Genomic DNA, 26,357 nt, shown 5'->3' on the forward strand with positions numbered 1-26,357 from the left:
ACCAAAGAGGAGTTAAGGAGTATGTGAATAAAAAACCAGCCCTACAGCGAATATTAAGAGGGGAACCCCACCCAACAGAGATCGTAAAAGACAAACAGACAGAATCAGAAACTTCAATAGCCAAAGTCCAGCAGAAAGACCAGCTCACTAAAGACAAGAAGAAAAAAAAAAGAGGAAAAAACAGCCCAACAAGAAAATGGAAGGAGACAAAACACCCTTATCCTTGATCTCTTTAAATATAAATGGCTTAAACTCCCCGATTAAGAGGAGCAGAATGGCAGAATGGATTCACAAACAAAAAGTTGACATCTGCTGTCTACAAGAGACCCACCTTACAGCAAGGGACAAAAACAGGCTTCGAATGAAAGGATGGAGCAAGATCTACCAAGGAAATGCACCCACCAAAACGGCAGGTGTAGCCATTCTGATCTCAGACAAGCTGGACTTCACTTTAAAGTCCACTCAAAAAGACAAAGAAGGACACTACATATTAATACAAGGAAAAATCCAGAATCAAGACATCACGGTGATAAATGTATACTCACCGAACAAAAGAGGTCCGACATATGTCAAGCAAATTCTCACAGAATTACAGAGCAAGATAGATGCAAACACAATCATAGTAGGTGACTTTAATACTCCTCTTTCTCCAAGAGACAGATCCAACACTCAGAGGATTAGTAAGGGAGCTGAGGACCTAAATAACACCATTTCCCAAATGGATCTAACAGACCTATATAGAACCTTTCACCCTACAGAGACCCAATACACCTTCTTTTCAGCAGCCCATGGATCATATTCCAAAATAGACCACGTCATAGCCCACACAAAGAACCTCAGCAAATACAAAAGTATTGACGTCATCCCATGTATTATATCTGATCACAGTGGATTAAAGGTAACCCTCAACAACAAAGGAAACCACAGACACTATACACACTCTTGGAGGCTAAACCCCATGCTGCTATCCAACACTTGGGCCACAGACCAAATTAAAGATGAAATCAACGAATTCATAAGCCACAATGACAAAGAAAACACATCACAAAGAAACCTATGAGACACAGCTAAGGCAGTACTGAGGGGCAAGATCATTGCCCTCAGCACTCACATTAAAAGAATGGAAGCAGAGCAGGTGAATGCCCTCACGATGAAACTAAAACAACTGGAGAAACAAGAAATGACAGAATCTAAAACGACTAGGAGGGGAGAGATCACAAAGATTAAAGAAGAGATAAATCTGATTGAAAATAGAAAGACCATTCAACAAATAAATAAGACTAAAAGCTGGTTCTTTGAGAAAATAAACAAAATTGACAGACCCCTTGCAAGACTCACAAAAAAAAGAAGAGAAGAGACTCATATACATAAAATCAGGGACTCCACTGGAAATATTACAACAAGTACACACGATATTCAAACAATCATAAGGAGCTATTTCCAAAACCTCTACTCAGCAAAAAACAATAATTTTACAGAAATGGATCAATTCTTACAGAAGTACAAACTGCCCAAACTGAACCAAGAAGAAATAAATCAACTAAATAAACCAATAACTTACGGTGAGATACAGGAGGTAACCAAGAACCTCCCTACTAAGAAAAGCCCAGGCCCAGATGGATTCACCAACGAATTCTACAAAACCTTTAGTGAGGAGCTAATTCCAATACTCCTCAAACTCTTCCGTGAAATAGAAACAGAGGGAGAAATCACAAACTCATTCTACGAAGCTAATATCATACTCATTCCCAAACCAGGCAAAGACCCAACAAAAAAAGAGAACTACAGACCAATATCACTAATGAACACAGATGCAAAGCTCCTCAATAAAATATTAGCTAAAAGGATCCAGAAACTGATCAAGAAAATCATACATCATGACCAAGTAGGCTTCATCCCTCAGTCACAAGGATGGTTCAACATCCGTAAATCAATCAACGTAATTCACCACATAAACAGATCTAAAATTAAGAATTACATTGTTATCTCAGTCGATGCCCAAAAAGCCTTTGACAAAATACAACATCCATACCTATTAAAAGCTTTGGAGAGAATAGGAATAGATGGAACATTCCTCAAAACAATAAAAGCCATATCCAACAGACCAACTGCTAATATCATATTAAATGGAGAGAAACATAAATCATTCCCCCTAAACTCAGGAACAAGACAAGGATGCCCACTCTCCCCACTTCTGTTCAACATAGTGCTGGAATCCCTAGCCATAGCAATAAGGCAAGAGGAGGACATCAAAGGGATCCACATCGGCAAGGAAGAAATCAAGTTATCCCTATTCGCAGACGACATGATCTTATATCTGAAGGACCCAAAAAACTCAGTACCCAAACTCCTACACCTAATAAACCAATTTGGCAAAGTAGCAGGATACAAAATCAATCCACAAAAGTTAGCAGCTTTTCTGTACACCAGCAATAGACAAACAGAAAAGGAAATTATGGAAACAATTCCATTTACAGTAGCCAAAAAAAGAATAAAGTACCTAGGGATCAACTTAACCAAGGACGTGAGGGACCTATTCAATGAAAACTACAAAAATCTAATAAGGGAAATCAAAGAAGACACAAGGAGATGGAAAGACCTCCCATGCTCATGGGTAGGCAGAATCAATATAGTGAAAATGGCCATATTGCCCAAATTGTTATACAAATTCAATGCAATACCTATCAAAATCCCAGCCACATTCTTCACTGAAATAGAGAAACCAATCCATAAATTCATATGGAACAGCAAAAAACCTAGAATAGCCAAAGCAATTCTAGGCAAAAAAATAGTGCAGGAGGTATCACCATACCAGACTTCAAGCTCTACTACAAGGCCATCATAACAAAACCAGCATGGTATTGGTATAAAAACAGATCAGAAGACCAGTGGATTAGAATTGAAGACCCAGAAATAAAACCACACTCTTACAGCCAACTGATATTCGACAAAGGAGCTAAAGACATACAATGGAATAAACATAGCCTCTTCAACTACTGGTGCTGGGAGAACTGGGCAGCCATATGCAGAAAACTCAAAGTAGACCCAAGCCTATCACCATGCACCAAGATCAACTCAAAATGGATCAAGGACCTCAACATCAGACCTGAATCCTTGAAACTACTGAAGGACAGAGTAGGAAAGACACTAGAACTTACAGGCACAGGAAGGAACTTCCTGAATAGAGTCCCAGGGGCACAACAAATAGGAGAAAGACTCGACAAATGGGACTACTACAAATTAAAAAGTTTCTGCACAGCTAAGGACATAACCACCAAAATAGAAAGACAGCCAATGATATGGGAAATGATATTTACCAGCACAGCCACAGACAAAGGCCTGATATCGGTCATCTACAGAGAACTCAAAAAACTAAGCCCCTCCAAGCCCAATAAACCTATTAGGAAATGGGCAAAAGAGCTAAAAAGAGACTTCACAAGAGAAGATATAAACATGGCAAAGAAACACAGGAGGAAATGTTCAACATCCCTGCTAGTAAAGGAAATGCAAATAAAAACAACCTTGAGAGACCACCTCACCCCAGTTAGAATGGCCTATACTCTGAACTCAGGCAACAACAAATGCTGGAGGGGCTGTGGGGAAAGAGGAACCCTTCTCCATTGTTGGTGGGAGTGCAAATTAGTACAACCACTTTGGAGAACAGTATGGAGGTTTCTCAAAAAGCTCAATATAGACCTACCCTATGACCCAGCCATACCACTCCTAGGCATCTATCCTAAACAGCAAAACCTAAGATATCAAAAAGACATTTGTATTTCCATGTTTATCGCAGCACAATTCACAATAGCTAAAACATGGAAACAACCCAGATGCCCCTCCACAGACGAATGGATCCAAAAAATATGGTACTTATACACAATGGAATACTACATAGCGATTAGGAATGGTGAAATATTGTTATTCGCAGGGAAATGGTCAGAACTCGAACAAATAATGTTGAGCGAGACAAGCCTAGAACACAGAAAACAAAGGGGCATGATCTCCCTGATATATGACTGTTAACAAAGGGAGACGGAGAGACAGTAGAGACCAAGTCTGTGAATACTATATATGTTCTTGATACAAGGTATATTGTATATATGTCTACCTGACCTAGAGAAGGGATAGAAAAACAGGACGTAAGATATCACAAGAAATGTACACACTGCCCTACTATGTAACTGCACCCTTTTTGCCCAACACCTTGTAAAAAAAATTATGTTCAATTAATAAACAAATAGAAAAAAAAGACCCACCTTAACCCTAAGGGCTGGAGGGGGGGACAGCTGACCTCCATTGGCCCCCTTCAGCCTCAGCCTCAGCAGAGGTGCCACCCACCCCCCCACCCCCCACCCCAGCCAAGCTCCTCATCCTCCCTGTCATCCTACTCCTCCTTCCCCTCCTCCTCCAGCCCTCTCTCTCACACAGCCTCTGTCAGCTGCCGGCCTGTTACTCACTGTGGCCCTCTCCAGAGCTCTTCCTTCCCCATGGGCTCCTCTTCTTCCCCTCGGGCCCCCCTCCTTCCTTCTCAGGACCAGACTGATGTGTCCCCAATTTCTATAAACACCACCACTGACTCAGAAATGCAGGGCGAGGAGCCTTTACTATCTCAGGACCACACTGCACAGGGCGGGCAGCAGAGTGCAAGGCCAGCCTTCTTTCAGCAGGGTTTAGACAGGGAAAACCACACGGGGTGCTTTACATGGAAGCCAGCGGATATACAGAAGCAGAGACAGTAGTCAGTAATAACAGAAACAGTGAAATTGATTAGGGCCCCTCCTAACAAAAGTGGATACACATAAGCAAAGCAAACAATCTAGGGGAACCAGATGGGACAATCAGGACCCCAATTATCTGTGAAAACTCATCTCCAAATAGCCACCGGAAAACAGAAGCAGAGCAGTGGCTGAAAGTGATACAACACTAGCCTCTCTCAAAAGGTCCTGGACAGTGCTCAGGGCCTGAGCTTTGGCTCCATGACCACCAAGGGGGAACTAAAAACTAAATATTTATCCTTAAGAAATATCTAACTGGGCTTGGGATATGGCCTAGTGGCAAGAGTGCTTGGCTCGTATACATGAGGCCCTGGGTTCAATTCCCCAGCACCACATATTCAGAAAATGGCCAGAAGTGGCGCTGTGGCTCAAGCGGCAGAGTGCTAGCCTTGAGCAAAAAGAAGCCAGGGACAGTGCTCAGGCCCTGAGTCCAAGCCCCAGGATTGCCCCCCCCCCCAAAAAAAATAAGTATTTTAAGTATTATCTAATTATTCTGCTCAAAACTTCCATTTAATGCATACGAGTCCATTTGGTAAACTTCGGGGCTGGTATTTGTTTACAAGGAGAATGTACATTGTCACAGTGAGGTTTGAGACACTGCGGTCTTCTACAGAATAACATGAGCCCCACAGTGGGAACACTGAGGCTCCGTGTACAGCCCTAATATTCCTGGCCAGGTCTCTGGTCCCATGCTCCCTTTCACCTCCTCCTCCTGTGGGCAAACCCCTTTACTCTTTAACATCGCCTCTGTCTCCTGCTCCTCATGCTTCAGACTCAAATCCTCATTCACAGAAGGGCCATCAAATTGCATGCTGCTCACACAGAACAGAGCTCCCACTGCGACCCTGGGGACAGAAACACTATCTAACACCATTGCTCATTATAACCCCTCTGCTTGTAATTTACTACATAAGATTTCACCTGCTCCCGAAGTGTGTGTAGGTTGTGTTTCTACTGTACAACGTTCTATGGTCAGAACTATGTGACCACATCTTCCCGAGGCCCTGAGGGTTCAGGCCAGCACCCGCTCTCAGTTCTCCCCCAAGGCTGTTCAGCACACCAAGAGCACCTCTGTCCCCAGTGTCCCTTAATGAGGTACTAACACACAGGAATCCTCAACGTCCTTTAAGACAGCAGAATGTACACAAGAGGTTAGACCCAACTTAGAGCATGCCCACCAAGCATCTTGTGGAGGCAGCCAGTAACCACTTGCTGATTTATGATTGATAATGTGGTTACATAAAGGAGCCATTTCTTTCCCCGGTTTTCCAATACACATGCCTGAACCAGTGATTCGAGTTAGGGTGAGCCCTACTTTTGACTTCTACCTGCAAGACTCTTCTTCCTTGGCTTGAGACACATTATCAGAGACAGCAATTCCTTCATAATAGGGTGGAGCAACATCATAACATAACCAGCAAGATCTAGTCAAATTGGGCTGAGTATGGTTTAAGATTATATAGGATTTCTGCATCAGCTTTACTAGGAGGTTCTTATTATGGGGTAAATAGGCCAGGGTAAACATGGGGGAGGAGGGTCTGGTACCTGGAGCCAGCGTTAAATTAAGAGAGGGTTCTGGGGCTCTAAATGGGGTCCGGCCTGGTGTCGGCCTAACAACAGGCCTGTCAAGGTGGTCCTGAGGCTTTAAGGCCAAGTTGGGTCCCACTGCTACATCTGTCATAGGTTTAATAATGAGTTTGAGCTGGAAAGTAAGTCCATGGTCATACCCTGACATGTACAATCTCAATCCCCATGTCCTTCCTCTAGTCCACCCACCGAAGGTCTTAGCATTCTTGGTAAATTTAATTACTAGAGGGTTACATCTATATTTAGTGCAGGCTCCTTGTCCCAACCACCAGTTAGCCCAATCACAAGCAAGACTATTTTCTTTTTCTAGACCCTTTCCTGTATGGTTTCGTTTTATGGTGATTAGGTCCCAGCTGGAGTGTGGGTCCCAGTGCGCTTGTCCCGTGGTTTCACATCCCCACTTTTTACAAAAGAAATCTGCTTCTCCCCCACATCTTCTCTCATCTGCCCTAGTTCTCCCATCTCTAGGACACACATAGAAAGGCATTTCCCTCAGTTCAGCTCTTAGCTTTGGGTGGCCACATCCATGTCCAGATCCCCATGTTAGGAGCTGTATTTGCACGAGATTAGACAGGATTCTTTTTCCTTGCACTCGGGAAGTTGCTTATCTAGATTTGGGTCATCGTGATCTGGCACGTCCCAGCTGCCTGCAGCTAGGTCGCACAGGTCCACTATTAGGTCTGGCCACCAGGTTCCTAAGGGAGCTTCTTTAGTTGCTAAGATAAGGGGTTTTCCCCCTCTTGGGGTGATCTGCCAAGATAATTGGAAGGGCTGGTGAGGGTTAGGATTAGCATCAGCATTAACTTGAACAATAAAATAGGAAAGCAAAAAGTAAATGATCATAATAGTAGCAATATGCAGTCTAACTTTCGTTTCTTGAGGCGAAGGCGGAGTGGCTGGTCTGGATGTTTGGAGCCTTCCCAGGTTTCTCCACGGAAATCTTCGTCCAACGCGAAGGGATCAGCTGGTTTGGCGTGGGAGTAGTGAACCCAGGCGGCAATGCCGTCTACCTTGAGGGCAGTGGTTGTAGTCAGTAGCACTACGTAGGGTCCCTTCCACCGTGGTTCTAAGCAGTTTGGGTTGTGTCTCCGAAAGAACACCCAGTCCCCTGGTCTAAATAAATGAGGGGTAGGGACAGAAGCAGAATCATGTAGTGCCTTAAGTTGAGGCCACACACTCTTATGCACAAGCTGTAAATGATTAAGTTTACATAGAAATTCAGTATCATCTAAATCTGCAAGCAATTCAGTCTGAAGGCTGGGAACAATGGGCGGGGGGTGCCCGTACATTATTTCAAAGGTAGTAAAGCCAAGCTGATAAGGAGAGTTTCTTACTCTAAATAAGGCAAAAGGAAGGAGTGACACCCAATCTGTGCCAGTCTCTAGGGCCAATTTAGTCCAGGTCTCTTTTAGGGTTCGATTCATTCTTTCTACCTGCCCTGAACTCTGGGTCTATAAGCACAATGTAATTTCCAATCAGTCCCCAGTACAGTGGCTACTCCCTGACTTACTTTTGAGACGAAGGCCGGTCTGTTGTACGACCCATTGGAGGATGGGAAGCCATACCTGGGTAAGATTTCTTCCAAGATCTTCTTGGCCACCACGTTTGCAGTTTCATGTTTTATCAGATAAGCTTCAACCCATCCTGAAAAGGTGTCTACAAAAACTAGAAAATATTTGTATCCAAATCTTCCAGGTTTAATTTCTGTAAAGTCTACCTCCCAATACACACCTGGCCTGTCTCCATGAAGGCGGCTTCCTTTCATAATTGGTTGAGCCGCTGCATTGGTGAGCTGGCAGGCTTTGCAACCTTTGACAATGTCCTCAACAATTTGGTTTCTCTGTCTAATTTTTACTTTTGAGTGGCGAAGCAAGTCCTGCATTCTTCGGGTCCCCATATGGGAAGCCTGGTGGATTCTCTTGAGAACCCCCTTACCTAGTTCTTGTGTCAAGATAAGTTTCCCTTCACAAGTTCTCCACCAGTCACTTTTTCCTTCTCTGTCCAGGGGTTTGTGGGCCATAGGAATTTTCCTAATCCATTCCAGGTCTTCGTGGGAATATTGGGGCACAGAAGGCAGAGTCCGTGGCCCTGGATCTGCTAGGGTTAATATTTCTGCTCTAGGTTGGAGGGCCGCCTCCTTGGCTGCTTGGTCTGCCAAGTTATTTCCTTTAGTCACTAAATCAACTCCCTTTTGATGTCCTGGACAATGCATGATAGCAATCTTGACTGGTTCCCAGAGAGCCCGAATGAGATTTAGAATCTCCTGCTTGTTTTTAACAGTTTTTCCTTCAGCCGTCATTAACCCTCTCTCCTGGTAGATAGCTCCGTGAACATGTACGGTAGCAAACGCATACCGACTGTCCGTGTATATATTTAGTCTCTTTCCTTTCCCCATTTGTAGGGCTTTTGTTAGTGCCACCAGTTCTGCTCTCTGTGCAGAAGTTCCTTGGGGGAGTGCCTCTGCCCACACTATCTCAGTGTCCGTGGTGACTGCCGCGCCTGCATACCTTTTTCCTTCTCGCATGAAGCTGCTGCCATCGGTGAACCAGGTGTGCTCGGCCTGCGGTAGCGGTGAGTCCAGCAAGTCAGGCCTGAGAATATGTGTTTGGGCCAGGATCTGCTCGCAATCATGCAGAGGCGCTTCCAGGTCCGGATCCGGCAACAAGGTAACTGGGTTTAATGCTGTCGGTATGCAGAAACTGATACGCATGGGGTTAAGTAACAAGGTTTGGTAATGGACCATGCGGGCATTGCTCATCCATCGGTCGGGTGGTTGTTTTAGCACCCCTTCCAGAGCGTGTGGAGTGGCCACAGTCAGGTTTTGTCCCAAGGTCAATTTGTCTGCATCTTTTCCTAAGAGGGCCACTGCGGCTATTATTCTCAAGCACGGGGGCCACCCAGCAGCAACAGGATCCAATTTCTTGGATAAGTAGGCGACCGGTCTTTTCCAAGGCCCAATTGGCTGGGTGAGCACCCCTTTTGCTATCTCTTTATTTTCAGCCACAAATAGGGTGAATGGTTTATTCGCATCAGGTAGGCCTAAGGCAGGGGCTTCTAGGAGGCTTTTCTTAACTGCCTCAAAGGCCTTTTGCATTTGTTCAGTCCAATGGAATTCTGGGACATTTTTGGTGGCTTCATACAAGGGCTTGGCCATTTCAGCGAACCCAGGTATCCACAGCCGGCAAAAGCCCGCTGTTCCTAGGAACTCTCTGACTTGCCTGGCTGACTTGGGCACAGGAATTTTTAGCACAGTCTCTTTTCATGCATCTGACAGCCAACGCTTGCCTTCTTTTAGTATGAAACCCAGATAGGTGACTTTAGGTTTGCAAATCTGTGCCTTTTTAGCAGAGGCCCTGTAGCCTAGATTGCCAAGAGTCTTTAAGAGCCTAGCTGTCCCTTTCAGGCAGCTGATTTTGTCTGGGGCAGCTATCAACAAGTCATCCACATATTGCAACAGGCTTATCTCAGGATTTTTAGAGAGGTACTCACTCAGGTCTTCATGCAGTGCTTCATCGAAGATGGTGGGCGAATTCTTGAATCCTTGAGGCAGCCTAGTCCAGGTCAGTTGGCCGCTTATCCCGATTTCAGGGTCATGCCAGGTGAATGCAAAATAATTTTGGCTCTGTGGGGCTAAGGGCAGGCTAAAAAAGGCATCCTTTAAATCTAGCACAGTATACCACACGTGGCTTGGTGGTAAGGAACTCAGCAAAGTATATGGATTTGGAACGGTTGGATGAATGTCCATTACTCTTTTGTTTACTTCTCTCAAGTCCTGTACTGGTCTATAGTCATTGGAGTTAGGCTTTTTGACAGGCAGTAGTGGAGTGTTCCCGGCTGACTGGATGGGTTTTAGGATTCCCGATTCTAACAATTTTCTGATGTGGGGGGTGATCCCACTCTTTGCTTCTAGTGACATGGGGTACTGGTGAACTTTTACTGGGTCAGCCCCAGCTTTGAGTTCCACAAAGATTGGAGGACGATGTTTTGCCAGTCCCATCCCCCCAGTTTCTGCCCATGTCTGGGGAAACACCTATAACCACTCATTTTCTGGAGACTCAGGCTTGAGATGCTGGTATAGCCTGTACTCCTCTTCTAGTTTGCTAGTGACTAATATATTTACAGGCTTCCAGCTTGAGTCTGTTACCAAAGCTCCATCACTGGTGAATTGTATCTGAGCCTTCATTTTTGTTAAGAGGTCACGTCCAAGCAATGGGTAGGGGCAGTCAGGAATGACTAGAAATGAGTGGGTTACCCGGCCCACTCCTAGGTCCACTGTTCTTCGGGTAGTCCATTTATAGGGTTTGGTGCCAGTTGCACCTTGCACCCATGTTGTTTTAGCGGACATCGGCCCCCTCGGGGCTACTAGTACTGAGTTTTCTGCTCCCGTATCCACCATGAATGTGACTGGGTTCCCCTCCACTTTCAAAGTTACCCTAGGCTCAGGGAGGGGGTCTGAGCCCCGACTCCCCCAGTCACTGTCTTCAGCTAGCTCTAAGGCTGGCAACACTCTGGATCCTACTTTTTGTTTTATCTCCTCCTTTCTGGCTAGTTCTGGGCAGTCCCTGAGCCAATGTCCTCTCTCCTTGCAATAGGCACACTGGTTTTCTCCTACTCTAGGTTTTCTAGGACGAGGCTTGAATTTTCGTTCTCTGGTAGGAGACGAGGATCATCTAAAGTTTCCAGGTTGCACAGAGGTTAAGATTTCTCTAATATCTCTTCTGTGCTGGGCTTGTTGCTGTGCTAAAATTCTAGTCTGTTGTGCTTGTTGCTGCTCCAGGATTCTAGCCAAATTCTTTTCTTTTTCCCTATCTCTCCTTTCACGTTCAGCTTCACGTTCCCTGTCCTTTCACTCCTGTCTCTGCTCCTCTGTCTCCCTTTTGTTATAGACCTTCTCCGCCACTGCTACTAAGTCCCTAACAGATTTTTCACCAAGCCTGTCTATTGTCTGTAGCTTTCGCTTTATGTCCGGGGCAGCTTGATTTATGTAGGTGAACATAACAATCTGAGCGGATTCCTGAGTTTCAAGATCGTAGGGAGTGTACTGGCTAAAGGCTTCTATGAGCCGTTCGAGAAATGCTGCCAGACTTTCATTTTCTCCCTGCCTCACATCATAGACTTTGGCCATATTAGTAGGTCGGCGAGCCGCCGCCTTGAGACCTGCCAACAGAGCCTGGCGGTAGATGAGGAGTCGTTCCCTACCTTCAGCCGTGTTGTACTCCCATGTTGGTCGAGTCTCAGGAAAGGAGACTGCGATTGAGGTAGGTTCTGTGAGGGGCGCTCCGGTTGGGCCGGGGACAAGTTTTCGGGCCGCCTCTCGGATGCGACTCCTCCCCTCGGTGGTGAAAAGAACCTGTAAAGCTGGTTACAATCGTCCCAAGTGGGCTGGTGAGTGAAAAGGACAGTTTCAAGCAAACAAATCAAGTCTTGGGGTTTTTCAGAAAAGGGGGCGTTTTGGGTACACCAGTTGTATAGGTCACTAGTGGCAAACGGCCAGTACTGGAGTTGCTGTTGGCCATTTTCATCTACGGGACCTACGGGGCGAAGGGGAAGGGCAGTGGAGTTGTGGGGAGGCGTAATTCCTCGGCGCCGACAGGTTGACTGGGCAGGACCCTCTGGTGCAGAGGGGGCTGGTGGCATGTTCTCTTCTGCATCTTCATCTTCCTCCTGTATTTCAGGCGAGAAGGGTTGGAGAGGAGAGTATGGTGAAGGAAAGATTTCTTCCTCCATGTTTCCCCCTTGGAAGACAGGTGGACGCGGCTTCATTTCTTCTTTGGTGGTTTCTTTCTTCTCTGCTTTTTCTTCTCCCTGTGTCTTGTTAGTGAATACCTGGATGAGAGAAGAGGCTGGGGACAAGAAATCATGCACCCAGGCGGGGCCATCCTCTTCAACCAGTGCCCTCCAAGTGATTATATAAGGGACTTGGTCTGGATGCCCGCTAAGCACATTATAGATTTTGACCTGCAAAAGTGCAATTTTGGTTTTTTGTTTTGTTTTGTTTTTTTGTTTTTGTTTTTTTGTCCAGTCTTGGCGCTTGGACTCAGGGCCTGAGCACTGTCCCTGGCTTCTTTTTGCTCAAGGCTAGCACCCTACCACTTGAACCACAGCGCCACTTCTGGCCATTTTCTATATATGTGGTGCTGGGGAATTGAACCCAGGGCCTCATGTATACGAGACAAGCACTCTTGCCACTAGGCCATATCCCCAGCCCTGTAAAAGTGCAATTTTAACTATATCAAACTCCCTTCAGGAGGCCACTCGGCGTCCCCAAAGGTGGCCCATTCTGATTCACATAAACTTATCCACTTTTCTTTCTTAACAGTCACACTTTGATTATGAGGAATTTCCTTAACCTCCTTCCAATGGGCTAAGGTTAATTCTAGGGGGCTAGATGGCACATTACCCATGGCTCTGGTCAGGTGTTCAATCCAGACGGCTACGAAAAACACAACAATTACAATAACAGAGAAGGTACCAAATACACAGGCCTGAGAAAATAACAAGTTACTAGTATGTTTTGGAGATCTCCCAAGTTGTCCCCCTACCTCCTGCAATGGTGCAGAAGGAGTGGACTCAAGTTCAAGGTGGGCGGACTGAGCCTCGGTGAGGAGACCCTCTTGGTCAGTGCCGGCTAGGAACCGGACTGATTTGCGCCCTACAAGTATCAAGGCGGGGCTCCAGGGTCCCCCTTCAAGGATGGAGGACCTGGGACGTCTCCCAGTTCCCCCAGGGTTGTCGATGAGCGCATCCGCTCGACAGGCCCCTAAAAAAAAAGACAAAGAAAAAGTACAAGGTGGAATAACCGGCTTCCAACAAGAAAATGAAAGTGAAACACGCACACAGACAAGGGGCAAGACAAGACAAATTAACAGCACTGTTTCTTACCTTCAGGGTCTGGGGTCTCGGGGGTCTTTGGGGATCCCGGACGAGCCCCCAACTGTTATGCCCAAGTCCTCGCAGACCACCAAGAGACCACCGAGAGCCAGACGTTCCGAAATGCAAAAGCAAGGCAAGGCTTTATTAGGCGAGCTGCAGCCCGGACCTCGTCCTACACACCGACGCAGCGGAGGTTAGGAGGAAGGCCCTGAGCAAAGTTTTACATGGGTATTTAAAGGGAAAAACCACAAAATTACACAAACCAGGTGCAAGCAGGGTTGGGGTGCGAGGACAAATCTTATTGGCTCGGGGCTAGGGGATTCTGAAATTGATCGATGGACATTCCAGGGTGGTCAGTGTGACTGGAACACTCCCAAACTGGTTGGGCCATCTGGGAAATGGGTTTTATGACCTATTGGTTTCGGCATAAACATCCGCACAAACAACTTTATTCCTGGAATCTGTACAATGCCTGGTTAGTTTCACCATAAACAAGTTATTTCCCGGGTTTTATGTATGTGTTGGGTCATTCCTAGCTTAACACAAACAACAAGATGGTTGCTATTCCTTTCAAGATGGAGTTGTCTTAGTCCTTCAAAGTCTTTGCCTCTAATTGCTTCAAGTTAAATATACTTGTTTGTTATTCCCAAGTCACAAGAAGACCACTGAGAGCCAGACATTCCAAAATGCAAAAGCAAGGCTTTTTTCAGGGGAGCTGTAGGTAGGGCCTCTTCCTACCCACAGACACAGTGGAGGTTAGGAGGAAGCCCCGAGCTGAGATTTCACAGGATTTACAAAGGCAAAAAAACAATGTTACAGCATCAGGTGTTCAGGCCATACTAGGATATGGGTACAAATCTGATTGGCTCAGGGCTCGAGGTATTCCAGGGCGGTTAGAGTTAAGCATTCCCAGGCAGTTAGAATTAAGCAGGGAGTTTCCTGAACTTCTGGGTCCTAATAAGCTTGTCCTGCTAGCCAGGATAATTGGTGGCCTGGGTTACTCATAGTTTAAACAGACAACAAAACAGGGGTTGCCTGAAAATGGGGTTTACTTTAGCTCTTCAATACTATTATTTCTGCTTGTGAGAAAAAAAAAATGGATTCCAAGGAAAACACACTCAGTAAGTTTTTTGGTTTTTTTTTTTTGGCCAGTCCTGGGCCTTGGACTCAGGGCCTGAGCACTGTCCCTGGCTTCTTCCCGCTCAAGGCTAGCACTCTGCCACTTGAGCCACAGCGCCGCTTCTGGCCGTTTTCTGTATATGTGGTGCTGGGGAATCGAACCTAGGGCCTCGTGTATCCGAGGCAGGCACTCTTGCCACTAGGCTATATCCCCAGCCCCACACTCAGTAAGTTTTAAAGGTATGAATATGTAAATGATACACCAATTCTCTAGTGCAGCAAAAATTTCATACAAGATACAAAGCATAAAGAAAAGCCACAGAAATGGGAGTTTGGTTCTACCTAAGAGTTCCAGAAAATGTCCTGAGGAGTGGTATTCGCAGTGACCTTTTGAAAGCAAGGACCAAGCACTAAAGGACATGCAGAGATGGGTGTCGGCATGCTTGAAGCCCTCGCTTAAACATCAGGGACTAAATATCTGTCTGTAGTCTCTTTCCACAGATGGGAGACAGTCGGTTAAGGTAAGAGGAAGACATTTGGGGCTGTCTTCTCCATCAGTTCCTTACAGGACTACAGATTATGTGAAGAAGTGTCAGGAGCCAAACTTGCAGCTAAATTCTTCCTGACCTCTGGCTGTGTTTTCAAGGACGTGCAAGGACATGGCTTAATGGAAAATCAGAAATGCTTTATTATGTCTGCCATGAGTCCATTCTTGTGGTAACCAAACTCATCCTGTCTTAGCTATCATCAGGTGTTGCTCTGGAGTCCATTCTTATGTTAACCAACCGCACCCTGTCTTAGCTATGTCGGGTATTGCTAACTTCAACCTTATTGTGTTCTGGAATTTTAAGCTTATGCTGTTTCCTGGTTTTCAAACTGCATCGATCCTGGAAGTTAAGAATAAACCGGGATGCAGTCTTGAGTTACAATCTGAGGCTGCAGACCTCCTGTACCCCATCTTGGCCTCACGTCTTTTTTCTTTGGTCTTGTATGTTTCCTTTTTCTTTAATCCTCGACCCCCTCAGTCAGGATTCCCTTTTCGCTGCAGGCTGGCTCTGGCATAGAAGTAGATGTTGAATCACATGCTTTCCTTAAAACTGAGCAGTTGGTGTTTGATAAGAACCCAGTACTAACCACCACTGGACCACTCGTTATGGTCGCCACTGCCCTGATGATCCGAGAGGCTCAGAGCTGGGACTACATCTGATGATCGATAGCAGCGCAAATCACCTGGGTTGGAATCTTAATTCTGATCCTCACAAGCTGAACTTTGGGCTGCAATTTCCTCTCTACATGGGAATGATTGAAAGGGTCGAGAAGCGCATCTGCGGAATGGAGGACACCAAGAGACGTTCTCATGCAAAAGCAAAGGGTGTATTGTAGGACGAGCATGCTGGGGCTCACAGAACTTGCAGGAACTGAGAGCCCCGAGTAAAGAAAACTCAGGGTTTATATACAGTGGAACTGTTATGCCCAAGTCCTCGCAGACCACCAAGAGACCACCGAGAGCCAGACGTTCCGAAATGCAAAAGCAAGGCAAGGCTTTATTAGGCGAGCTGCAGCCCGGACCTCGTCCTACACACCGACGCAGCGGAGGTTAGGAGGAAGGCCACGAGCAGAGTTTTACATGGGTATTTAAAGGAAAAAATCACAAAGTTACATAAACCAGGTGCAAGCAGGGTTGGGGTGCGAGGACAAATCTGATTGGCTCGGGGCTAGGGGCTTCTAAAATTTGATCAGAGGACATTCCACACTTCTATAATTGGTCTACGGACATTCCAAGGCGGTCAGTGTGACCCGAACGTTCCCAAACCAGTTGGGCCATCTGGGAAATGGGTTTTATGACCTATTGGTTTCGGCGTAAACATCCACACAATCAACTTTATTCCTGGAATCTGTACAATGCCGGGCTAGTTTCACCATAAACAAGTTATTTCCCGGATTTTATGTATGTGTTGGGTCATTCCTAGCTTAACACAAACAACAAGATGGTTGCTATTTCTTTCAAGATGGAGTTGTCTTAGTCCTTCATTCCCCCCTAGAGTTATGGGCATGAAGCACAATCCTGTGTTTCAGACTTAAGAGTCAAACTTAACAATTCTCTTTCTGGAACAGGTATGTACCTGCTCCATTGCACCATTAACTGTATGGTGTTTAGTCTGTCGTTCATGAATTGGAGTAATCTATTTAGGATGCAAAGCCCGAAAGTTAGTAGGACAATGATAATCACCAGGGGTCCCAACAAAGTGATATGAGAGTAGTAAGCCATGGGGAAGAATTAAACCATCTTTCAAACCAGCCTTGTTTTGACTCATATTCTCTATGTCTCTTTTCTAATCCTTCTCTGACTTTGGACATGTTATCTTTTACTATTCCTGAATGGTCAACATAGAAACAACACTCTTCTCCCAATGCAGTGCAAAGTCCTCCTTGCTGTAGAAACAGTAAGTCTAGCCCTCTCCTATTCTGGAGAACTACTTCTGATAAGGATGTAAGGGATTCCTGGAGGTGAGAGATGGATTCTTCTATTTTCTTGATATCCTCATCTATGGCCATCCGTAGGTCATGATAATATCCTCTCTGTTGGATGAGGGAGGCTACTCCTGTACCTAGTCGTAAGCTGGCTCCTACTAATATACTTAAGGTTATAGCTGTAAAGGGCTCTCTTTTCACCCAGGAATTGTATTCTAGACTAAGTTGCTTCCAGCAGCCCTGTAAACTGTCCAAGAAATCTGGCTCCGGATAGTAAGATATAGATGGAGTTGTCTTAGTCCTTCAGAACAAGTTCAAACCTGTGTCAGGGCTGTTACACAAGGTGGGAAGCAGGTGTCTGGCCAAGGTATATTCTGTGGATTTTCCAGGAACTGAGGTGATAATTACATTTCTCAGAAAGTTTGGTATATTCCGGGTGGGGTCCAGTGGTTACAGCCCTTTCCAGTCTTTAGCCTGCAGCTGTTCCTGTTACAAGCTAGTGTTCAGTAAGACCAGGTACATTTCTCGGAATAATTAGACCATTCTCTGGGTGGGGGTCAGGGAGGGTTACAGCTGGAGCTAATCTTTAGTGCTCAATCGGTGGAGTCATCAACTCTACACTTGTTTAGGGAAAGAAGTTTCTTTTCCCATACATGACCGTGGTGAAGACTAACAGAGCTGTTTGTTAGAATAAAGAACAGGGAAACTAACGTGGTATGGTAAAGAAACTGAAGAGTGAAAGGGACTGAAAAGTGAGAGTCAAAAAAAACAAAACAAAACAGTGAGTTGCATGTGCTGTGTGAGGAACTCCTCACCGAGTCTTGCTGGGGCTTGGTCTGGTGTCAGCCCTGTTGCCGGCATGGCTGATTGGTAGGGTGCTTGACAGGCTGGCTCAGAAGATGTAGGACATGACTTTGCAGAACAGCATGGGGCAGACAAGCATGCATTTATTTTTGCTTTGTATATAAAACTCCACAAACATAGTGCAATGTGCATGATCTATCATTTATCTGCCTGTAATATAAATTGCACAGAAGTACATTTTTCTCTATATCAGACACATTAAATTTGGAATTCATTTGATCACCCTGGGGCTTGAACTCTGGGCCTGGCTGCTGCTCCTGAGCTCTTCAGCTCAAGGCTAGTGCTCTACCAATTGAGCCACAGACTGTCCTCACACTTTTTCTGAGTAGTTTATTGGAAATAAGAGTCTCACAGACTTTCCTGCCTTGGCTGGCTTAGAACTGTGATCCTTAGATCTCATCCTCCTGAGTAGCTAGGATTACAGGTGTGAGCCACCGGCACCCAGCTTGGAAATATTTTTTTGGAACAGATTGTTTAGAATTATTCTATTAGTATAACATAACCATAATTATACCTGTTTGCATATAAAATGCACGTTTGATTTTTTGGGAATGAAGAGTTTTTAATTTTTCCTAATTTACTAGTAATGATACTGCCCTTATTTTCCTGGAGGTCTGAGCTCAGACCGATGTATTCAGGTAATCCATACATTCCTGATCTTCTGATGCCTATGTGAGAGGAATTCTGATGGGAGACTGGTGACACAGCTTTGCTTCGCTTTCTAGTAACTCATGACCAACCGCTTCCTTCACACAGCCAGGGAAGGAGCTTATAGAAGACTGCGCTGTATGAAAATGGATGGGCGCTGTGAAGCGGAATGCCTTACCTTGAAAGTCAGGATCGCGGGCTGCAGATCTGAGCTGAAGCCGTTCTGTTGTAAGAAAAGAGTGTACTGGAAGAACTAGGCACTTCCTGCAAGAGTGAAACAGAAGATGCTCCACAATGCTGGTGACGTCCTAGGAGCAAAGCTCTCTGGGTTTTCTCTTGCACCTCACAAATTTGAGCTGCTTGATGTTATGTTGATGCATATTTTCATGTTAGATGGAAACACCCTTCCTCAGCTACCAGCTTTTCCCCGATGGAAATAGTCATCGGATTTGTCTTTCTGTCCCATCTCTCAGAGACATTACATGTTCATTACATGAGAAAAATAGATAAAAAGGAACAGGAAATAAAATTTAGACGGGTATTCGGGGACTGAGTGAGTTCTAAAGCTGTAGCCCAGGCTTTCAACAGAGTTTTGGCTTCACACCAAACTGTTCTACCAAGATTCTGATGTCTGCATAGGAAGAGGTTGACCTGCATAACAAATGGATTCCCTGCTAGACCCTAACATGTACTGCTCCAAAAGTAACCCTGCCCTGGGGCTAGGGATATGGCCTAGTGGCAAGAGTGCTTGCCTCACATACATGAGGCCCTGGGTTCAATTCCCCAGCACCACATATACAGAAAACGGCCAGAACTGGCGCTGTGGCTCAAGTGGCAGAGTGCTACCCTTGAGCAAAGAGAAGCCAGGGACAGTGCTCAGGCCCTGAGTTCAAGCCCCAGTACTGGCCAAAAAAAAAAAAAAGTAACCCGGCCCTGTCAATAAAACTCTCTCGTTCTCCCTCATCCTCACAGCTAGGAAATACTTAGAATATCTTCCATCTCCAGTATGATCTATAATGTCAAGTTTCAGCAAGAAAGAGAGCCTATCAAAACTCAAGTTGGTTACATAAGGAGTAACAGGACGAATTCACTCTGGTTAGTTACAGTAAATATGTATCAATTCATGGCTTACTCAAGCAGCAGTGCACCCCAAAGTCATAAAGTTCAATCTCCTTACCACAGGAAATCTGATGAAAAATATCAGGCAGTTATTGTGTTAGTTATCCACATATTCCATCTTCTAGGTTCTAGTCTTACATTCTCAGAACATGTCTAAACATAGTGTTCTGGAAGCAGATAGAACAGAGGGCTGTCCTGTAGATGCAACCCTTAGGAACAAAGGCGAATATCTGCATGAGGAAATTGCTTCAACACGTTAAGAAATGGTCACCTACAAAAGCCCTCTCATAGTGCTTTGATTCTTGCCTTATCGGTGCCACACAAAATTGGAACTTGTTCTTTGCCCTGACTTGCCCAGCCTTGGAGTCCATGTTTCCAAACACAGCACAGTGTCTTCCCCAGACCATTGTCATCAAAAGAGACCTGCTTCTCCTGCAAGGGCACAAGCTCTCATCTCTGCTGCAAGGAACTCCTTTCCTGCCCTGCTTGGTTAAACTGGCTCCACGTAGACTCATAACGAAATCTGAAGAAAACGACTATGTGATGTTTTGAAATGTGTTAAATAGCTCTTCAAAGATGACATTAGCACTCGTCTGACTTGATGGCAATAAACTTTGTCTTCTTCTCGTGTGTGCTGAAGTCAGAGCCTAGGCACGGTCCCTTAGCTTTGTCACTCAGGGCTGAACCACGGCTCCAGCTCTGGCTTGTTGCCAGTGAATTGGAGACAGGTCAGGAGCAAGGTACCCTCAACCCATGGGAAATTCCGGAGGGCTCCATCTGCCTGGGGGCCCCAGGAAGCCATGTTTTCTGTGATGACTTGGCATGAGACTTTTATACATAGAGAAGTGTGCACACACTTACAGAGTAATTGTGTTAGCCCTTGGCATTGGGTGCCCTGAGCCATCTGTGCCTCCCTAAGATACAATCAGCATGGCTGGGGAGTGCCAGTCAACCCGATCGTGCCTTGCCACGGAATTCCACTGGGCAGAGGAGAGAAGCTGAGGAATTTTAAGGCATTACATTGAGAAATTACAACGCTATTAATGATTCTTTAAGGAAACCGGTAGCCATTTTCTTCATTACTTATTCTACAACACCTTTTATGGCTCCAAATTGAAAGCAGAAATGTAGAATGATTGCCACCTACCGTCAAGAGAGTAGAAGGAATTCCAGCTTCTAAAGAAACATGGACAAGGCCTGCACGTAAATAAAGCCAAATGACTACAGAGAGGCTCAGATATCCTGAAACTATGTGTTATCTACATATGCTCTGAGACCTGCTTTAGATTGTTTTTGGAAACATTGCAAGTACTCTGAAAGTGAAATGCATTTTGGAACAGAACTATGTGTTCTGGACCAGCAATGGAAAACACAATTCAAAACTGAGATGTTGGCTGGGAACATGGCCTAGTGGCAAGAGTGTTCTCCTCATATACATGACGCCCTGGGTTTGATTCCCCAGCACCACATATATAGAAAATGGCCAGAAGTGGCGCTGTGGCTCAAGTGGCAGAGTGTTAGCCTTGAGCAAAAAGAAGGCAGGGACAGTGCTCAGGCCCTGAGTCCTAAGCCCAGGACTGGCAACAAAACAAAACAAAACTGAGATGTTGTCTTTATTTTCTCTTTTTTGCCAGTTCTGGCTTTTTCTATATATGTAGTGCTGAGGAAAGGAACCCAGGGCTTCATGTATACGAGGCAAGCACTCCACCACTAGGCCTTATTCCCAGCCCAGATATTGTCTTTTGCAGAAAAACTTAGTCGATATTTGTATGGTATCCAAATAGGTGATTGAAAAAAGGCCCAGTGATCCAAATTCAAGCATTGGGTAAAGAGTAAAAAGACAAAATCCTTACCACTAGTCCACAAAATTCTTTAAAAACCAGAGTTCTGTGCAGGGGCTGGAAGAAGACAGCTTAGAATGCTAGTTTCCATGTGCTATGGGTCTATTCTGCATGGAATAATACGAGGACAGGCCTTCTTCAAAATTTGGCCCTTGAGTGAATTTTAAATTTCTATTTGGGGAGGATGGCTTGAACTCTGGGCCTGGGCACTGTCCCTGGCTCTTCAACTCAATGTTAGTGCTCTACCACTTGCGCCACAGTGCCACTTCCGGTTTTCTGGTGTCTAATTGGAAATAAGAGTCTCAGAGACATTCATACCTGGGCTGGCTTTGAACCTCCATCCTCAGATCTCAGCCTCCTTAGTAGCTAGGATTACAAGTGTGAGCCATGGGTGCACAGCTGATTTTCAGATTTCTGCATGAAAGCACAAATGTTCACAGATTTTTGGATGTTTAGCAAATTCATTTTTCTTTTGCTACATAATGCTACATAACTGTCCCTTGAGCAATTTTCCTCTAAGGCTACTTCTCTACCACTTTGAGCCACTGCACAATTTGCGACTTTTGAGTGGTTTATGGAGATAAAAGTCGCATGGACTTTCCTGCCTGTGATGCCTTTAAACCTCTGTCTTCATTTTTCAGCCTCTTAAGCTAGGATTAATGGCTAGGAATGTGGCTTGGCGGTAGAGTGCTTGCATAGTATGCACAAAGCGCAAGTTCGATCCCTCAGCACCACATAAAGAGAAAAGGCCAGATGTGGCGCTGTGGCTCAAAAGGTAGAGTGCTAGCGTTGATCACAAAGAAGCTTAGCGACAGTGCTCAGGCCTTAAGTTCAAGCCCCAGGACTGGCAACAACAACAAAAATAGGAGCAAGGATTACAAGTGTGAGTCACCAGCACCAAGCTCAAAATTTATGCCTTTGACTTGATTGTTGTCTCCAACTCAGGTGAATTTATTATACTGCAGCTGAAACCAGGGACTTATGAGTAGAGTACCTGTAATTCAGAAGAACATTTCAAGAAGACCCAGACAAAGTCAGCCGCTGGGAAAGGTACTTGCATATATCCACTCAACTTTTGTAAATGTAGGGTTTGTTGGTCTGCCGGCAGGGAGGGTGGAGTGTTCTGTTACAGTCTTGTGCACCACCCAGCGAGAGGGCAGCTTGCTGAGTCTGATGAGGACTTGAGCACGACTCCCCGTCACTTCCTGAGCATCAGAGTTTTGGAGAATATGAGCTTTAGCTAAGAACGGAGAGCCCAGCCCCCACTCCAAACTCGCTAACTCCTCCAATGCCACATTGAGAGATTGGTGGCCACTCCTCCTGAGACATCCCCCCCTCTGCCCCACCTCATCCCCCTATCTCTTCCCTTCTTTACCACCAGACACTTGGTGCTCATCAGCAAGGCACCCACTGCTAATTGGATTCCTGCTTTTGTAAACTTTTTTCACCTTGGTGTTGATTCCCATCACTGGAATAAAAATTCCGGACACGGACAATTTAAGGGACAAAGGATTTATTTTGACTCATTACTTCAAAGAATTCTTCTCTGGGTTCCTGAGACACATGCACTGCACACAACATGACCACAGTGGGAAAATGGAGCAGAGAATTACCACACCTCCAAGCAGCCAGGAAGGAGGCTGAGGGAGACACTGAAAAGGACAGAGAGAAGACAGGGAGGAGAGCAGGAGGGGAGGGAGGAGGAGGGAGAGCCCAAGAGATTCCTGGCAGAGCCTTCAAGGACATAACCAAAATGACCTGTTTCCTCTACCCAGAAGTCTACAAGTGTTCCACAACAGCCCAGTCCACTGGGGACAAAGCTTTGAAAGCAGGAGTCTACTGGAAATATTACATTTTCAAAAAACAAAAATATGAATATATTCTATTGAGCAAATTAAAAACACACTGGATATGTAGGCACTTGTGAAACGTTTTTGAAAATGCTGGGTATGTTGACATTTGGGCATTTATTTATAATTTAAAAAGTATACATGCATCTTAGAGAAAATTATAATTGCTATTTAATATACTTTCTAAGCACCTTGTTTTGTTTTCTTTGAGCTGTTACTTTACTTTATTCACAGAACTCAGACCGTCAGTGCAAACAAGAGAAAGCACCAAGTAAAAATCCAGTAAGGAAGAGGAAAAAGAGGTGCTAATGATTTAATGTATGTACATATGTAACTATTAAAGGGATATTTATCCCATGCTAACAATCTTGGGTATTTTGTGTTCAAAACTCCTTTAGGAAACCTAGCAAGAGTTTTCTTAACATTATGGTTTCAGATGAATATTTCTAGAGAACCTGGTCTACCTCGCAAAAGCCTCTCATCTGAATAAGTTGTTTACTAAGCTGCCACACTACATGCAGAGAGCGGAAAGAGCGAAGAGACAGCGAGGAGACTTCCACAAGGGCTGAGGCCAGGCGTGCTTTTCCACGTTGAGCTTAGACCATGAGCAGGGCAGCAAATCGGCCCAGTCACTTAGAATGAAGAATGTCAGCATTTGAGGGTCAGCTTTCCAAAGAGGCAGAGCTCTTCTCACTGTTTGCAAAAAACCCAAGCTCAGTGATAGTAACCTTGACGTCCAAATCAATTTATACTTCTATTGGCATCAATATATCACTAAAACCACTAAAAATCAGCTAATTGTCTAAGGTGCATCCATGTACAAAAAGATATACAAATTAAAACCATTAAAAAATGATAGGTACCATAATTTGTTCTTGGCCAGAACTTGTTATGTTCAGAAATGATTGTGAAATAAAAATCCAGGATGAACACTGTATACCACACACACACACACACACACACACACATGCTTGGAATGATTTGCATGGGGAGGCCGGCAGGGCGGCGGTCCTCCTGTCCTCCTGTCCTTCAGTCCTCCTGTCCTCCAGCTATGGACTCATCGTCTCTGGCGGGTTGAGGAGGGAGACTCCATGGTCCTTGGCCCTGTGGTGATTCTCGTGGATGGACTGCTGCGCGTGCGGCGGCGCGGAGGTAGGTCTGCTGCGCATCCAGGAGGCAGGGCCGCAGGCTCTCCAGGGTGTAACCCGACTTCCACACCAGGCACTCGGGCCAGCTCTGCCCAGTGAGGGTGTAGAGTGCTAGGTGGAAGGCGGCTCCCGCCATCATGGACGGCAGGTACTTCAAGTACGGGTCGGCGACTATCAGACAATTTCCCCCAAACATGGCCAGGCTTTCGACCTTGCAGTTCACGGGCTGCAGGTGCAGGAAGTACTGCGTGAGAAACTGGAAAGCAAGGACCTTGAGGACCAGGTGCTCCATCCGCAGGACCAGTTTCTTAGAATTGGTATCATCTGTAATGTACACAAACTCTCCCACTTGGGGGACTGTGGTGGCAAGCAGCATGGCAGCCGTGCCCACGACCTGGAGCTTCCCCTTGAGCCCGGACATGGCGGACAGGAAGTGGTCGATGCAGTTGAGGGACAGGTGCAGCGTCTTGTCCTGCAGCTTGTACTCCTGCCCCACCTCCACCAGCCAGTCCACCAGGATGGCCCCCATGCTGTTGGTGATGCCGGGCTGCTTCTTCCAATAGCCCGCTTTGGGCTTGCACTTGACTCCACCTCCCGCAGGTGCGCGTGGATGTCGGCGTGGGACTCCGGCACTGCATTCACACTCGGCGGCGCCTCCTCTTCCAGCGCGATTGACATGTCCATGGTGCGTGGGGACTCAAAACTACCATGCGTGGGAAAATCAAGAGGCACCAGCGGCTTTCATGTGTCAGACAAAGCCATGGCCGTGTTGAAAGCCAGCTCATCCTCGCGCTCAGTGGCTCTGGGCTGGGGCGGTGGCTTCTGAGGCTGTGCGGGGCTTCGTCCACATGGACGGTGATGGAGGCCTGCTGGCTGATTTCCTTCCAAGGGGGCAGATTGCTGACGGGCTCATCCTTCACCGGAAGGTCTTTTAGGGGTGCAGCCAGTCGTGTCTTGGGCCTGGCCCTGCCGCCCACGCGAGAGGACCCCCACGGAGCCCCGGGGGCGCCACCTTCCCGGTGCTGACTTCTCCGGGTTCTCCTGGTCCTCCAGGGGAGTGGCCGGTGGCCTGGTCCACAGGGCAGAGGCCGGGGGGCCAAGCAGCCCAGCATCACGGCTCCCGGGGGCGGGCGGGATGCTCAGCTGCGCTGGGCCCAGCAGACCCACCGCAGGCCGGGCCAACCTGCAGCCCTTGCGCTCCAACGGGAGGTTGTGGAGATGGAGCAGTCAACACGGGCAGAGAAGCAGGGAGGCCCTCGAGGCAGCCAGCAGCCCGCCAGGGCAGCCCTGGCAGGCGGGGCAGTTCAACTATCCCGCGACTATTGATCTAAGCACCTTCTGTTACTTGTAAAGATATGCTCATCAGTACCCTGAATATAGGTAATTTGAGAAGGTGTATTGAAAAGCACACTTTTTCCATATTATTGAAAACACGACACCAGTGACTACTTACATAAAATCAGTACACTCTTCATTAAGGAGCTTCTCATCTTGTTCCTTTTCTTCTGTTGATTCCTTGGGCTTGAGCTCAGGGTCTCTGTGTTGGGACTGAGCTTCTTTGCTCAAGGCTAGCACTCTACCCCTTGAGCCATCGTTTCCACAGCTGACTTTGGGAGAGTCAGTAAGAGTCTCATAGACTTCCTGCCTGGGCTGGATTCACAAAATTCTTCTGTTCTCAGCCACCTGACAAGCTGGGATTACATATCTGAGACACTCGGGCCAGGGACTTTTGATGTGAATGATATATGTTTCCATATATTTTATGTAAGTTATTTCAGGGCTATCATGAGGATTTGACTTAGAGGAACTCCCACCATTACTCTGCTCAAAGCAGATGTTTAAGGACAAACATCAAGAGTATTCTGAGGGCCTGACCAACAGACGTGGTAACACCCATGTACTGAGGAGGACTGAGGAGTCCCAAATGCCTTAGGCTGCATACCCAGGCACTCACCTTTGACAGTCATGGCATTCCTAGACACTTGGGAAGAAGAGAAAACCCTGTGCTGTGTTTCTCAACACATTTGGGGATTTCTGCTAACGGAAAGGAGTTGGAAATTA

The 26,357-nt window shown here is 46.1% G+C and overlaps 1 protein-coding gene and 1 pseudogene across 1 annotated transcript; both read right to left on the minus strand.

The window, feature by feature from the left end:
- Positions 1-7,201: 7,201 nt before the first annotated feature.
- LOC125339710 lies at positions 7,202-12,089 on the minus strand. The gene is given in 5 exon segments (XM_048330969.1): positions 7,202-7,809; positions 7,812-8,347; positions 8,429-10,995; positions 11,053-11,720; positions 11,723-12,089. Coding segments are annotated over 5 exon segments (4,746 nt in total).
- Positions 12,090-24,197: 12,108 nt separating this feature from the next.
- LOC125339711 overlaps positions 24,198-26,357 on the minus strand; it is a 43,564-nt pseudogene continuing 41,404 nt past the window's right edge.

Source organism: Perognathus longimembris, chromosome 21 (assembly GCF_023159225.1).
Source record: "Perognathus longimembris pacificus isolate PPM17 chromosome 21, ASM2315922v1, whole genome shotgun sequence".
Taxonomy (NCBI): domain Eukaryota; kingdom Metazoa; phylum Chordata; class Mammalia; order Rodentia; family Heteromyidae; genus Perognathus; species Perognathus longimembris.